The sequence below is a fragment of the Brassica oleracea genome, chromosome C4 (assembly GCF_000695525.1).
Source record: "Brassica oleracea var. oleracea cultivar TO1000 chromosome C4, BOL, whole genome shotgun sequence".
Taxonomy (NCBI): Eukaryota; Viridiplantae; Streptophyta; class Magnoliopsida; order Brassicales; family Brassicaceae; genus Brassica; species Brassica oleracea.
The window spans coordinates 14,290,404-14,302,940 of record NC_027751.1 but is presented as its reverse complement, the minus strand read 5'-3'; the positions used below and the strand labels follow the sequence as shown (position 1 = coordinate 14,302,940).

General features: G+C 35.8%; 1 protein-coding gene across 1 annotated transcript; it reads left to right on the top strand.

Moving 5' to 3' along the window:
• Positions 1-4,141: 4,141 nt before the first annotated feature.
• LOC106340171 (probable leucine-rich repeat receptor-like protein kinase At2g28990) lies at positions 4,142-12,027 on the top strand. Its single transcript, XM_013779033.1, is given in 16 exon segments — positions 4,142-4,249; positions 4,355-4,546; positions 4,838-4,892; positions 7,644-7,700; positions 7,887-8,227; positions 9,130-9,225; positions 9,321-9,465; positions 9,549-9,620; positions 9,716-9,787; positions 9,875-9,952; positions 10,254-10,408; positions 10,491-10,741; positions 10,827-10,953; positions 11,031-11,096; positions 11,339-11,528; positions 11,622-12,027. Coding segments are annotated over 16 exon segments (2,391 nt in total). The 5' UTR covers positions 4,142-4,161.
• The last annotated feature ends 510 nt before the right edge of the window (positions 12,028-12,537 follow it).

Sequence of the window (12,537 nt, the reverse complement as noted above, 5' to 3'; positions counted from 1 at the left end):
GAGAGAGAGAGAGAGAGAGAGAGAGAGAGAGAGAGAGAGAGAGAGAGAGATGCAAGTAAAATTTTTGTGTGCAATAAACTTTTATCACAGTCTTATATCTTTCTGTGGTGCAGGACGGGCATCCACCATTGCCTGGGGTGGGGACATGGCGTGACACAGCCGCAGTATGTGTCAATGAAGATTCTGAAGCCTGAAGCCTCCTTAATGAAGAAATGATTTTCCTTATAACTAAAAGATTTTGGTATGAATGTCAAAGTTCTAAGCCCAACTACATTTCTTTTAACGCACAAACGATCATGCTTAGAATTTGATTTAAATACAGTTTTTACCAAAAAATCCCAATTAATAATCTGAGTAATAATTTACTTTCTTAATTTAATATTTTTATTAGTGACCTTACTAAAATAAAGAAATTTGAAACAACAACCTTACTTCAGTTTTTTTTCCTTGTCGGCATAGAAATATCACATTGAGTTTGCAGCCAAAATTGAGTTCTAAATCGTGACCAAGTAAACTAGGGCTTCCATGTACATCCATCTTCAAATTACCAAAGTGATTTAGGTTTTTGAATTTGACTCTTTGTTGGATATAGTCAAGTTTCTAGCGATCGGTTTAGGTTCTAATTGTATAGCTTAGATAATTGGTTTAGTCGGTTAAGCTTGTAATCCATTGGAACCGGCTCTCTCTCGAGTAAGTTAGTCTCACGCGTGTGGTTGTACACGTGCGAAGGTTAGACTAGGATAAGATTGATCTGAGCTGATTAGGATTCTGTCAGATCAACATTCAGAGATATCGTAGAGCGAGAGAGAAGCGGTGATCTAGTTGTAAAGACGGTGGCTCGGCTTGTGAGTTCATTCGTTGAAGGCATAGTATATTGCCGGTTCAATCCCGGCCCCGGTGAGATATAGCGGCCACTCCTCGTTAACGGAGTGGTGCGGTAAACATCGGGTGAACACTAGCTGGTGTGCTCCTGAGTTCAAGTGACGACGATCAAGTAGAAGAGTGATTCATCTTCACACTCGTCTTCCTCTAATCCATTATATCTCTGCTTCTCACGAACTCATGTTATTTTCATTCTTTTTCAAGAACGTGTCTGTTCTTTTTTTTTTTTTTTGTTAGTGTTGTTCTATTAACTGGTGAGACAGTCTTTAGTTAAGGTTGAATATTTTGTTAATGTAGACTTTATGCTGTAACACTGGTAATTTTTGAACCTTATTATTTTCTTTTCTGAAAGGTATGTTTTCCTTTTTGGATAAAAATCAATCAATATTGTTTTAAGTGTTATATTTAACATTAATTTTATTTCCATTTTATTAAATACGAATTTTATTTAAGGAAATTAATTATTCTTTTATTTGATAAGGTAGATAAAGAAAACCAATTATGTAATTAAGGGTAATATAGTAAGGTGTCTTCATAAAATTTTTAAAAATATATATAAGTTATTTTGGCTATTTTATATATTTATTAGGTTATTTTAGCAAATGTTCCTAATTATAATTAATGCTACTGCAAAATATTTTGTGTGATTCATTACTCCTTCTATTTCTTAATAATTGAAGATTTCAAAATTTTATCTAAAAATTTAATGTCTTCTAACATTTATGACCAGACCCAACTACACAATACGACTTTTTAAACTGAATTATTTATATTTATTTATATTGCTATATCTACCAATTGACGCAGACCCCTTCAAAAAAATGTGTATCAGTTCGCCCTAGCTGGTTCTCTCTCAGGCACGGAGTCCAAGACAGCCGCACAGCTTGCATCTCCGCCAGAATGAAGGTCTCTTTCCGTTGCAGCTCCTCATGTCCTAATCACGAGCCTCTCTTCCGCTGCTGATGACGTTTCGCTCACCATCCCGAAGCTCTCCCTCTTCTCCTCCAATGGATTCCTCTGCAACTGTCCCATTTGGTTCTCCTCCCCTGCCGCCTGAACCACCATATCCGTATCTCGTCGTGGTGTTTCCGATAAATCCTCAGACCCTCCACCGGTTCTGCTGGTTTGTCCCTTTCTCCATCAGATCTCGCCGTCTTACACCGATCCTCTCAATGAAAAGGAAATTAAATCTCTTATGCCATGGGAGCTTTGCTCTTCAACCGGTTGCTTGCTTAAGCTTCTCTGCTCAGATGTCGATATGCTATCCACTCAGCCTGCTCTGCTGCATCTTTCGCTGGCTGGAATTTCTCCCTCCGGAGCTCTCAACTCTGGCCTGAGTTACTCCTCCTTTCAACATTATCCCGTTTCAAAGCCGATAACTATTACCTCTTTTGTGGAACATGTTTTGTTAAAGTCAGCCTTAAGGGCATCAACGATTTATCATCAAGAGTCGTGTGTGGTTTCCTTATCTGTTGCAAGATTATTGGTATCAATAGCTGAGTGCAAGCTGACTTCCCTTCAGTACTCATCTCTTCAAAGTCTCGAGGACTGGGCTTGGAAGGTTGAAATATTGGTGGTGATTTTCTCTCTGTTTGTAGCTCTTAATACCTCAATGCAACATTTTGAAGTGGAGCTCTCTACTGCTTTATGCAGTTCTCCGTCAAGGCCTATCTTCTCTTGCTTCAAGCTCTCGCTAGGTATGGTGTTCTTAATTTACTGGAGTAAGTCACGATTGTTCGATCCTTGCCTCCTGGTAGATCTTAGTTATCTCAGTAGGAACACCATTTTACTTCGGAATGAAGAGGTTTTGCTATCTTGGATTAGCTCTGTACCTCATTTTGGGGATGTTACACTCCCTTTGAGTTTCAGGTTGAAGCTCTCTTTGCTTCAGTATGAGGAAGTTACTCGTTGTAATACTATTTTGTTACCTCAGTGTAAGGATTTTATTTGGACTGCTGTCTCTGTGGCCATGGTTTCACTTATCTAAGGCGTGTCTAGGCTATGGTGGTTCTCCTCACAGCTCTCAGTCTCTTCAAAGACGTGTTTGGTCGCCTTTGAGATTGTAGCTGGGTCTTTCCCAATTGGTTACTTTCAGATTTGTTCGGCGATGGAATGTGGATGGAAGCCCGTGTCCTCCATCGCTTATTGAGTAGAGTATGTGTGGGCTCTAGACACGTAGTCAAAGCGGTGATGATTCACAAAGCCTCTCAACCAGCAATATCAATTGGACTCTCAAGACTTCAGATTTTTCTGGACTTGATCGTCCCCTTCTCTGCCCTGCGCTTAGGGTTGGACTTGAATGAGATTACAGGTTTCTTGAGTTTCAAAAACTTTGTTCCTCTTTTCATTCCGTTATCATGTGTTTATAATCTATGCACATCATTATGTTTAGCTGTTGCTTTTGCAAAAGGTGTTGTACTCAGACTTTGTATTTCAAGTACTCTGTTTTGAGTTGGATATGAAATGAAATTGTTGACAAAAAAAATTTATATTGCTATATGTAACTAATATCAATTGTATAAAAGATCGTGAATTCTTAATTCATATAGATTTTTTTTGGATAACCTTGAAGATCTTACAAACTTTTTAGATCCAATGACTAATTCCACGTGACTTTACATCTGGGTACACAACTAATCAAACCTATGGCATAAGCTCTAGCTGGAACCCTTTTATCAATATGTCAGGACCACTTGGTTAATATAAAGTTAGTACCATTCTAACACACTTTGATTAATTCAACATAATTTTTATAATTCATATACATTATTAACCTGAAACGTAAACTAAAATAAAATAGAGAGATAACTAAAATGAAATAGAGATTGATAAAAATAATATAAAGTTAGTACCATTCTAACACACTTTGATTAATTCAACATCTTTTTTAATGTTGTTATATCTGGAAAGTGTGTCTTGCATTCGTTTATTTGTGGCTAGCGAATGGCGACTAAATAAAGACTTACAAAATTATTGTTTAGATCAGCTGTATATTTAAACACATTTGGTGGAGGAAAGGTTCGAACACATAACGAGTCTCTAACGTATTCTATTAGTATTACATATCTAACACCAGATACATTATGTGTCAATGAATTGTACACAACTATACATTTATTCAAAAAAAAAACTATACATTTTTATATTTCTAGCTTGGAGTTGACTTATTTTTAGATTTGTAATTCTTCCCTAAGTATATATGCGGTATTTCTCATTTTCATATTTTTCGCAGTTTTGTGGAAGGAAAGTCGTTGTTTTGTTCTTGATTCCCATAGAAACATGAGGGTGAGAGACAACATGAAGTATCATCTTCTGTTGGCTATCATTGGAACCTTTGCCGTTATAGTTGGAGCCCAGACGCAAGAAGGTACGTAAAATAATATATCAGCTCTTCAGTGGTTAAACATCAACAAGGATCTTTCTTTCTTTATATTGATCAGTTTCCGCATTTATTCCTTTGATGTCTAAACAGGATTTATAAGTCTGGACTGCGGATTACCTCTTGATGAATCTCCTTACAATAATTCGTTTAATGGATTAACATTCTCATCGGATTCCAATTTCATCCAGACAGGAAAAATTGGTAAAGTCGATAAAGATGTCTTCAAAAGATTCGCGAAACAATATGGGACTATGAGATACTTTCCAGAAGGAAAACGTAATTGTTATAGTCTCGATGTCAAGCGTGGCACGAACTATGACATGGCTGTTAGTTTCTTATATGGAAATTATGATGGTCTTAATCGTGAACCAAGTTTCGATCTCTATCTTGGTACCAATAAGTGGGAAAGAATAGATTTGGGAAGCAGGCCAAATGGAACAAGAGAGGAGATCATACACAAAGCTAAGTCAAACTCTTTGGATATTTGTCTTGTTAAAACTGGAGCAACCTTGCCAATGATTTCAGCAATAGAGATACGGCCACTGGGTAACGATATTTATCTTACGAGATCCGGTTCACTGGCGCTGTTTTTCCGGGAATATTATAGCACTTCCATTGAGCAAATAAGGTTAGTATTTACACTGAATAAGATTTCTATTTATTTATTTTGTGTGTGTTTACTGGTAATGTGTCGTCCCAGGCTATGCACATGGATAGTACGCAAATTAGATAGCTTAAGCATTTTGGTTATATACGGTATTACTTTATTAAATGGCAAACGTAAATAATAAATAAAAATAATTTTACTATTTCTTCAGTGGCATGTCTATCAGAAAATAGAGGTTCAATTATTCAATCCTAAACAACACGATTATATATGGCTAAGTCTCTTCAAAGCTAAAAGTCAACTAATGTAGGAAAAAAAAGAAAAAAACTCCCATATGTAATGACTATATAAATAAAAACCAGTCACTATCACCTTCAAATACTCTTCAACTCAACTCCATTCGGTTATTAAAATTTGACAATCGAAGCATCATAAGGTTCTTGGTTGGGATATTTCATTGAATATTCGCACTTAATTTGTCAAATTATCTAACGCAATGCCTTGAATCCTCAAGTGAAAGAAGACATTCAACATTAGCCCACGAGCGTATAGTATGAGTGCATCGCTAATCAAGCAAGCACATATGAATTGCCTTGATGTAACCTAGACCCAAGGAGACAATTATCAGACATGTTCAAATATAAAGAGAAGGAAGATTATAAAGGAAAGTATAATTGATTGCATAAAGGAATAAAAATGAAGAAGATTCTCCTAAAGCAAGAACATCATCATCTTTTTTCCAAATTTTATAAGTCTTTGATAATAAGAAATTTTTTTTAATAATTGTGCTTAGATCGCCTCAAAAATAAATTAAATACCGACTTAGTTCTTGGAAGAGCTAGGTCAGGTCTTTCATGTTGGCTTCGGAGAAGTACACTATAATAAACTCATGTAAACTTAGAAAATCTATAGGCACCTAAAGTAGAAGTCGGATAACATGAGATGAGAGTGTTTGGCAAGTGACATAATTTAGTTTAGTTCCCTTTCTATGAGTCGAGTAAGATTATCAATAATGATAAATGTCTTGATTGTTTTGCAAGCCAAATCAAAAGACAGAATGCATCTATATTTCTTATTAAAACTAAAAAAGTGAAGTACCTTTTCGTACTGTTTGAAAACATAAATAGCAATATAAATGAAAATTGTTTGAAAACATGGATAACAGTATAAAAAATAGTATAGTGTCATTTTAGTAATTTCATTAATATAATTATATTAATTGTCTTTTCATATTTTACTCAGTTTAACAATTTTATTAATTATATCACTTCAATAATACATCACATTCATTAATTACATTACCATAATAATAATAATATTATACATTTTTATTTATTAGTTAATCAACATTAATTTTGTGCCAATTATAAAATCAAAATATAAAATAACAGGGTTTTGTATATGGTTAAACGTCCAGTTTAGTTTGTTTTACTAAATTGTTTTTTATATTTTATTTTCAATCGATGGAAAATTAAGTAGCCAAAAACATAATTTAAAGACAGGTTTTGTGAATAAAATAATAACTTAAATAAAAATAATAAAAATTTATTACATTTATGGTCACTTGATTTTTCACTCAATATAATTATTTTACTAAATAAAAAACTCTTTCTATTTCACTTAATTTCGCCAAACACTTAGAAAAAATCTTTTTTATTAGTTTATAAAATCAATTAGGCATGAACACTGGCTATCCAATTAGGTACGGATTGTTCTTTTCAGATATCATTATTTTTTTTGTTTTAAAATTATGTCTCGGTTAAGGGTCCAATTGGTAATGGCTGTAGCTTTAAAAAATTTCTATAAAAAAAATCTTTAGACTTTTTATTGTACCTTTAGATTTTATTGCTGTAGAATTTTATGGAAAGCTCCAAATAATTGCTCTGGATTTTTGGCTCTACAGAGCACTTCTACAGAGCACTTGTACAGCTGGAGATTATTTCAAAAACTGTGATTGTAAAATTTTTATTAAAGTTTGATTACTGTGAATTTAGTGCTGTAGAAATAAATGGGTCTGTAGACACCACCTACAGCCACTACCAATCACACCCTAAATATTATAAATTCATTTGTGCCTTCTGGATCTGGATGAGTTTGGTTCTGATGTATAGAAACCTAAAAATATCTAAATAACAAATGTATCTGAAACTGGTTCAGATATTTGTACCAAAAATAATCATATTGTCCGATTCGGTCTAGGTCTTTTGAATAAAATTATTTATATTATGATCCATCTAGAATATATAACACTAATTATGAAAAAAAATATCAAGGTATAAAAATGTAAGAACCAATACACGCGCGAATGCGTGGATCAAAATCTCTGGTATAATATTACGTCTATAAATATCTATTATATATATTATAACTAGTTAATTAAGCACACATTTTCTTTATGCTTTATATGGAAAATGCAGTTCTTGTAGGTCCGAAGCACTAGAGTACATGTCCTAGTGAGTTAGCTAAGCACTAATTTTCTTTAGGTTTTGTATAAAAATGCATTTTTTTTGGGATTAGCACTAGACTGTGTCCTAGTCAGTTAACAAATCACACATATTATGCCATGAACTATGTAAACGTTTGCTGAGTAGAAGGATGTTTTGATCATTGTTATATGCTCTAGGACATGTACTTTAGTGCTTCGGAGGGAGGCAAGTAAAAGGATGTTTTGATCATTGTTATACGCACTTTATTATTTGTCATATATATAAAAATTAAATTAGTAAGATTTCATCATCTTAGATCCTTTTGACTAACACAATTTACTTGCAGGTATGCTGATGATGTCTATGATCGTGTTTGGTATCCATTTTTCGACTCTTCGTATAAGCAAATAAGACCAATCTCAATATAAACAACTCAGACACAACCGGGCCTCGTGGTCTGGTGGTAAAAGAACCTCGGCTGAGGTGCCCGCCATCACGACTTCGAGCCCCGGCCACAGCGGATTTAACATCCCTTCCGCTGGAGCGCTGGACCCCCTACGGGAGGATAGTTGGGAATGTGGCTGCCCAGATACCAGAGTTATCAAAAAAAAAACAACTCAGACACATATAAGGTACCAAAAACTGCACTCATGAGTGCTGCCACGCCTAAAAATGCCAGTGAGCCACTGCTCGTCACCTGGACACCCAAACCCTACAATGCTGAAGTGTACTTGTACATGCACTTCGCGGAGATTGAAGCCCTGGAAGCCAATCAGACGAGGGAATTCGATGTTATCTTGAAAGGAAACTTTAACCATTCAGGTTTTAGTCCACCCAAGTTGGAGCTATATACATTATACACTGCTGGAGCAGTGCAATGTGATTCAGAAGGTTGCAATTAACAGCTAGTAAAAAATCTGAATTCTGTGAGTGCAGATGAGGCGACGAAAAACAAGTGCAGAAAGTAAAACACACAAAATTTGTTAACGGGGTTTGTTTCGTACATCCCCGGGACCTCGTCCAGATTTCATTGATTTAGAACAAGGAGCAACCTACAATTGCTATATGATACAACACACACGCTAGTGTTTACCACTCTTTTCTAAGTAGCAATCTACAAAGATTAGGAATCAAGCACGCATGCATAGATCACCATCCGGCTCACCGGAGCACACTGTCTTCTACAGCTGTAATCTTCACAGATCTCTTCAATGAAACCGCCATTGCTAAACTCCCCCTGAGTCTAGGCTTCAATCTTCCACTTCTCGGAAGTACTTCACCAAGTACGTCAGCATCCAACGCACACCAGTAACACCAAAACGCTTGATCACCCAAGCACACACAAAGCTCACACGAGCTACACAGGATGGCTAACTCCACCACACAAAGCGCCAACTCAAACGCCACCAAACTAAGTCCACATCGGACTCCATCAGACAATGCTTCAGAATGTCCTTCGACACCAAGCAGTACCACACACCAAGGAAACCTCTCTCTCTCTTCTATGAGGTCTAGCTGTCTCATAAGGCACGCCCCTCCTTATATAGCTACCAGAACTTGCTCTCCACGTCTTCAACTTGCTCTCCAAGTCTTCCAAATACACTTAAGATAACTTTCCATTTTCTTTAATGGAAAACTTCATCTTCAAGTAACTCTCTTTTGCTTTATGGAAAACGTCCATATGTCTTCAAACATATATCCTCTTTCCTTTTCCAAGCTCAGCAAGCTCACACAATCACAAAACCCAAACTCCCATTCAGCTCCATCTTCATGACGCACACCTGTACTACCTTCTGTAGTACTTCACGAACTGAAACAGAATATCTCAGCAGACTGCATCTTCAATCTCCCCCTTCCACCTCTTATTAACGCTATTGAGGTTTACACTGTTATTGAATTCCCACAAGTGGAAACAAGCCAAAATGATGGTATCTCTCGCGTTAATTTTCAATTATTACAACAAATTAGCAGCTTATATTGTTTTATATGATATGATTCTAACTTTCTCTAACATTTATATTAGTTGCCGCTATCAAGAACATCCAAGCTACTTATCAACTACGTAAAATCAGTTGGCAAGGAGATCCATGTCTCCCTCGAGATTTTTCCTGGGAAAATCTTGGATGCAATTACACAGATGCATCTACTCCACCAAGAATCACTTCTTTGTAAGACATTCACAAACATAGTCTCTAATTTAAAACTAATGTATCTGAAGATAGTGTATTTGTTTTTGTGCTTGTATAATCAGAGATTTGTCAAAAAGTAGATTAACTGGGAGCATTACCCCAATTTTACAGAATCTGACGCAATTACAAGAACTGTAAGTATCTCACTGATTCATTTAACCAAGTATTATTTTATTCTGAGCACATATGTAAGCCAATTTTTGTGTATTCTGTCTGCATGCAACGGCAGTGACTTATCAAATAATAGCTTGACTGGACCAATACCTACCTTCCTTGCCAACATGAAATCGTTATCCTTACTGTAAGCTCTCTAGAAAGCAGAATCAATATTTTGACCATGAATATGCTTTTGTGTGTATACATACAATGGTCATCTTTGTCTCAACAGAAACTTAATCGAGAACAATCTCACCGGTTCAGTTCCTCAAGCACTTCTCGATAGAAAAAAGGAAGGACTTGTGTTAAAGTAAGATTCTTATTTCCATTAAGGGTATGCAATATTCACCAATCAATATTGGTTTTGAGTAATAAAAGGCTACAAGCCTACAAGTCAAAAAGTGGGTCGTTTTGTACATTTCCTTAATTATTTAATTTATTTTGTTACATGTCAGTTTAGCAATAGTAAGTCTACCACCAAATCAGTTTAATTTTTATCAAAAAGGGCCAAAACCTATTGATAATATGGTTCTGGGAGGGGGCAAGTCTGCATGTGTAATTTAACAGCTCGGTTATGTTTATTACCAACTTCAATTGCATGTTTTTTGTAGACTTGAAGGAAATCTAAATTTGTGTACGCTTAGTTCATGCAAACCAAAGGAGAAAACTAAATTCTTACTACCGACTATTGCATCAGCTGCCTCTCTTGTTGTAGTGGTGGTTGTGGCTTTTATTTTTGTTTTCCTAAAGAAGAAAGTGCCTTTAGGTAAGTCTTCAGCCATTGATCATTAGAAATATATATTATATATCAATAGTTTAGTTGCAAAAACAAATGATTTACCATGCAGATTTAAACACATTACCAAGTACGGCCACAGTGGATGGTAGGCATGCTAGTCAGTCAGAATCATCATTCCTATCGAAAAAGATTAGGTTTACTTATACTGAGGTTCAAGCGATGACAAATAACTTAGAAAGGGCTCTCGGGGAAGGAGGGTTTGGAGTCGTTTATCATGGTTGTGTTAATGGTAACCAACAGGTGGCTGTTAAATTGCTATCTCAATCATCATCTCAAGGCTATAAGCATTTCAAGGCAGAGGTACTCTTTTTCCCCACTGGTCTTCTATGGAAATCCAGTGATGCGTATATAGTACATGAGTAATAGCTAATAGATGATTAACTAGGTGGAACTGCTTATGAGAGTTCACCACATAAATTTGGTGAGTCTTGTTGGATACTGTGATGAAGGAGAAAACTTGGCCCTTATCTACGAGTACATGCCAAATGGAGACTTAAAGCAACAGTTGTCAGGTAACTGGAACATAATTAATTAGTCATTTAAAAAACTATGAAAAATGACGTCTTAAGTCTATGTTTGAATAATACAGGAAAGCGTGGGAGATTCAGTCTGAGCTGGGAAAATAGACTAAGAATAGCCGTGGATGCAGCACTAGGTATGCAAAAGATAAGCGTTCAAAATTTGAGACAATTATTTAATTACCAATAGTGTGACATTTAGTAGAATTAGATTCTTCTTTTCCGTGTGAATGCAACAAGAAACCTCCATTAACACTGGTTCATCCAAATTTTAAACGTCATGTGTATGCAATGGAAACTACATACCTAAAGCACTCTATGAATTACTTAAATATTATTCATTTGATAAATACTTATTGAATTTTTATTTGTTATCAAGGCTTGGAGTACTTACACATAGGATGCAAACCACCAATCGTTCATAGAGATATTAAATCTACAAACATACTTCTGGACCAAAATTTTCAAGCCAAACTAGCCGATTTTGGGCTTTCGAGATCATTTCCCACTGGAAATGAAACACATGTTTCAACCTTTGTTGCTGGAACTCCTGGATATCTTGATCCTGAGTAAGTCTTATTTCACATCATATGCTAGTATCGAATACAAAGTAACCACAAAGAATCTATTGTGTTTTACGTTATCTATGTCATTATTTGCAGGTATTATCAGACAAATTGGTTGACAGAAAAGAGTGATATATACAGTTTCGGAATTGTGTTATTGGAGCTCATTTCAAACCGTCCTATAATTCAACCATCCCGTGAAAAGCCTCACTTAGTAGATTGGATCAGCTTTATGATTACAAATGGAGATATTACAAACATTGTGGACCCACAACTCCACCAAAATTATGATATTGGTTCCGTCTGGAAGGCCATTGAAATAGCAATGTCATGTGTCAGTCCTTCTTCTACAGGAAGGCCAAACATGTCTCGAGTTGCTAATGATCTAAAAGAATGTTTGATGTCTGAAAAGTCGAGGGTAGGAGAGAGTCAGGACATGGAATCACAAAGTTCTATGTACAATAGCAGGGACATTACCGAGGTGAGCCCTAAAGCTCGCTAGCTCGCCAAATATGTATCGTCACATGTTTCTTTTCCATGAATCTTCAAGTTTGTATTGCAAGAATTTTGCTGTTAATTCTACCTAATGCTTTCACTATGAACATGCGATACTGAAGTTGACGTATGCTGAATATATTTGGTGAAATTTTATAGAAAGCATATGTTGAGTTTTTTTTTTTTTTTTTTTTTTTTTTTTTTTTTTTAGGGAGGGGTAAATTTTCATTAAAATAGAAAGAGGAGAAGAAGCCTAAAACGATGGCTTAACCCCAAAGAGTTCAGTACAAAGAAGAAAAGGCTGTAAAGCCTGCTTAGCTAAATTGTAGACAAACAAGTTTTCCGATCTAAAGAAGCGAGAAAACACGATTGTTGCAAAACCAGAGGAGATCGAGCGGATGTCTGAGACGATTCCGATGATTTCTTTGGACTGGATGTTGCCAGAGATTGCTCTGATGAGCGTTGAATTCTCGGAGAAGACCTTGAGTGATGAAAACTCAAAAGACTTCGCCATGCA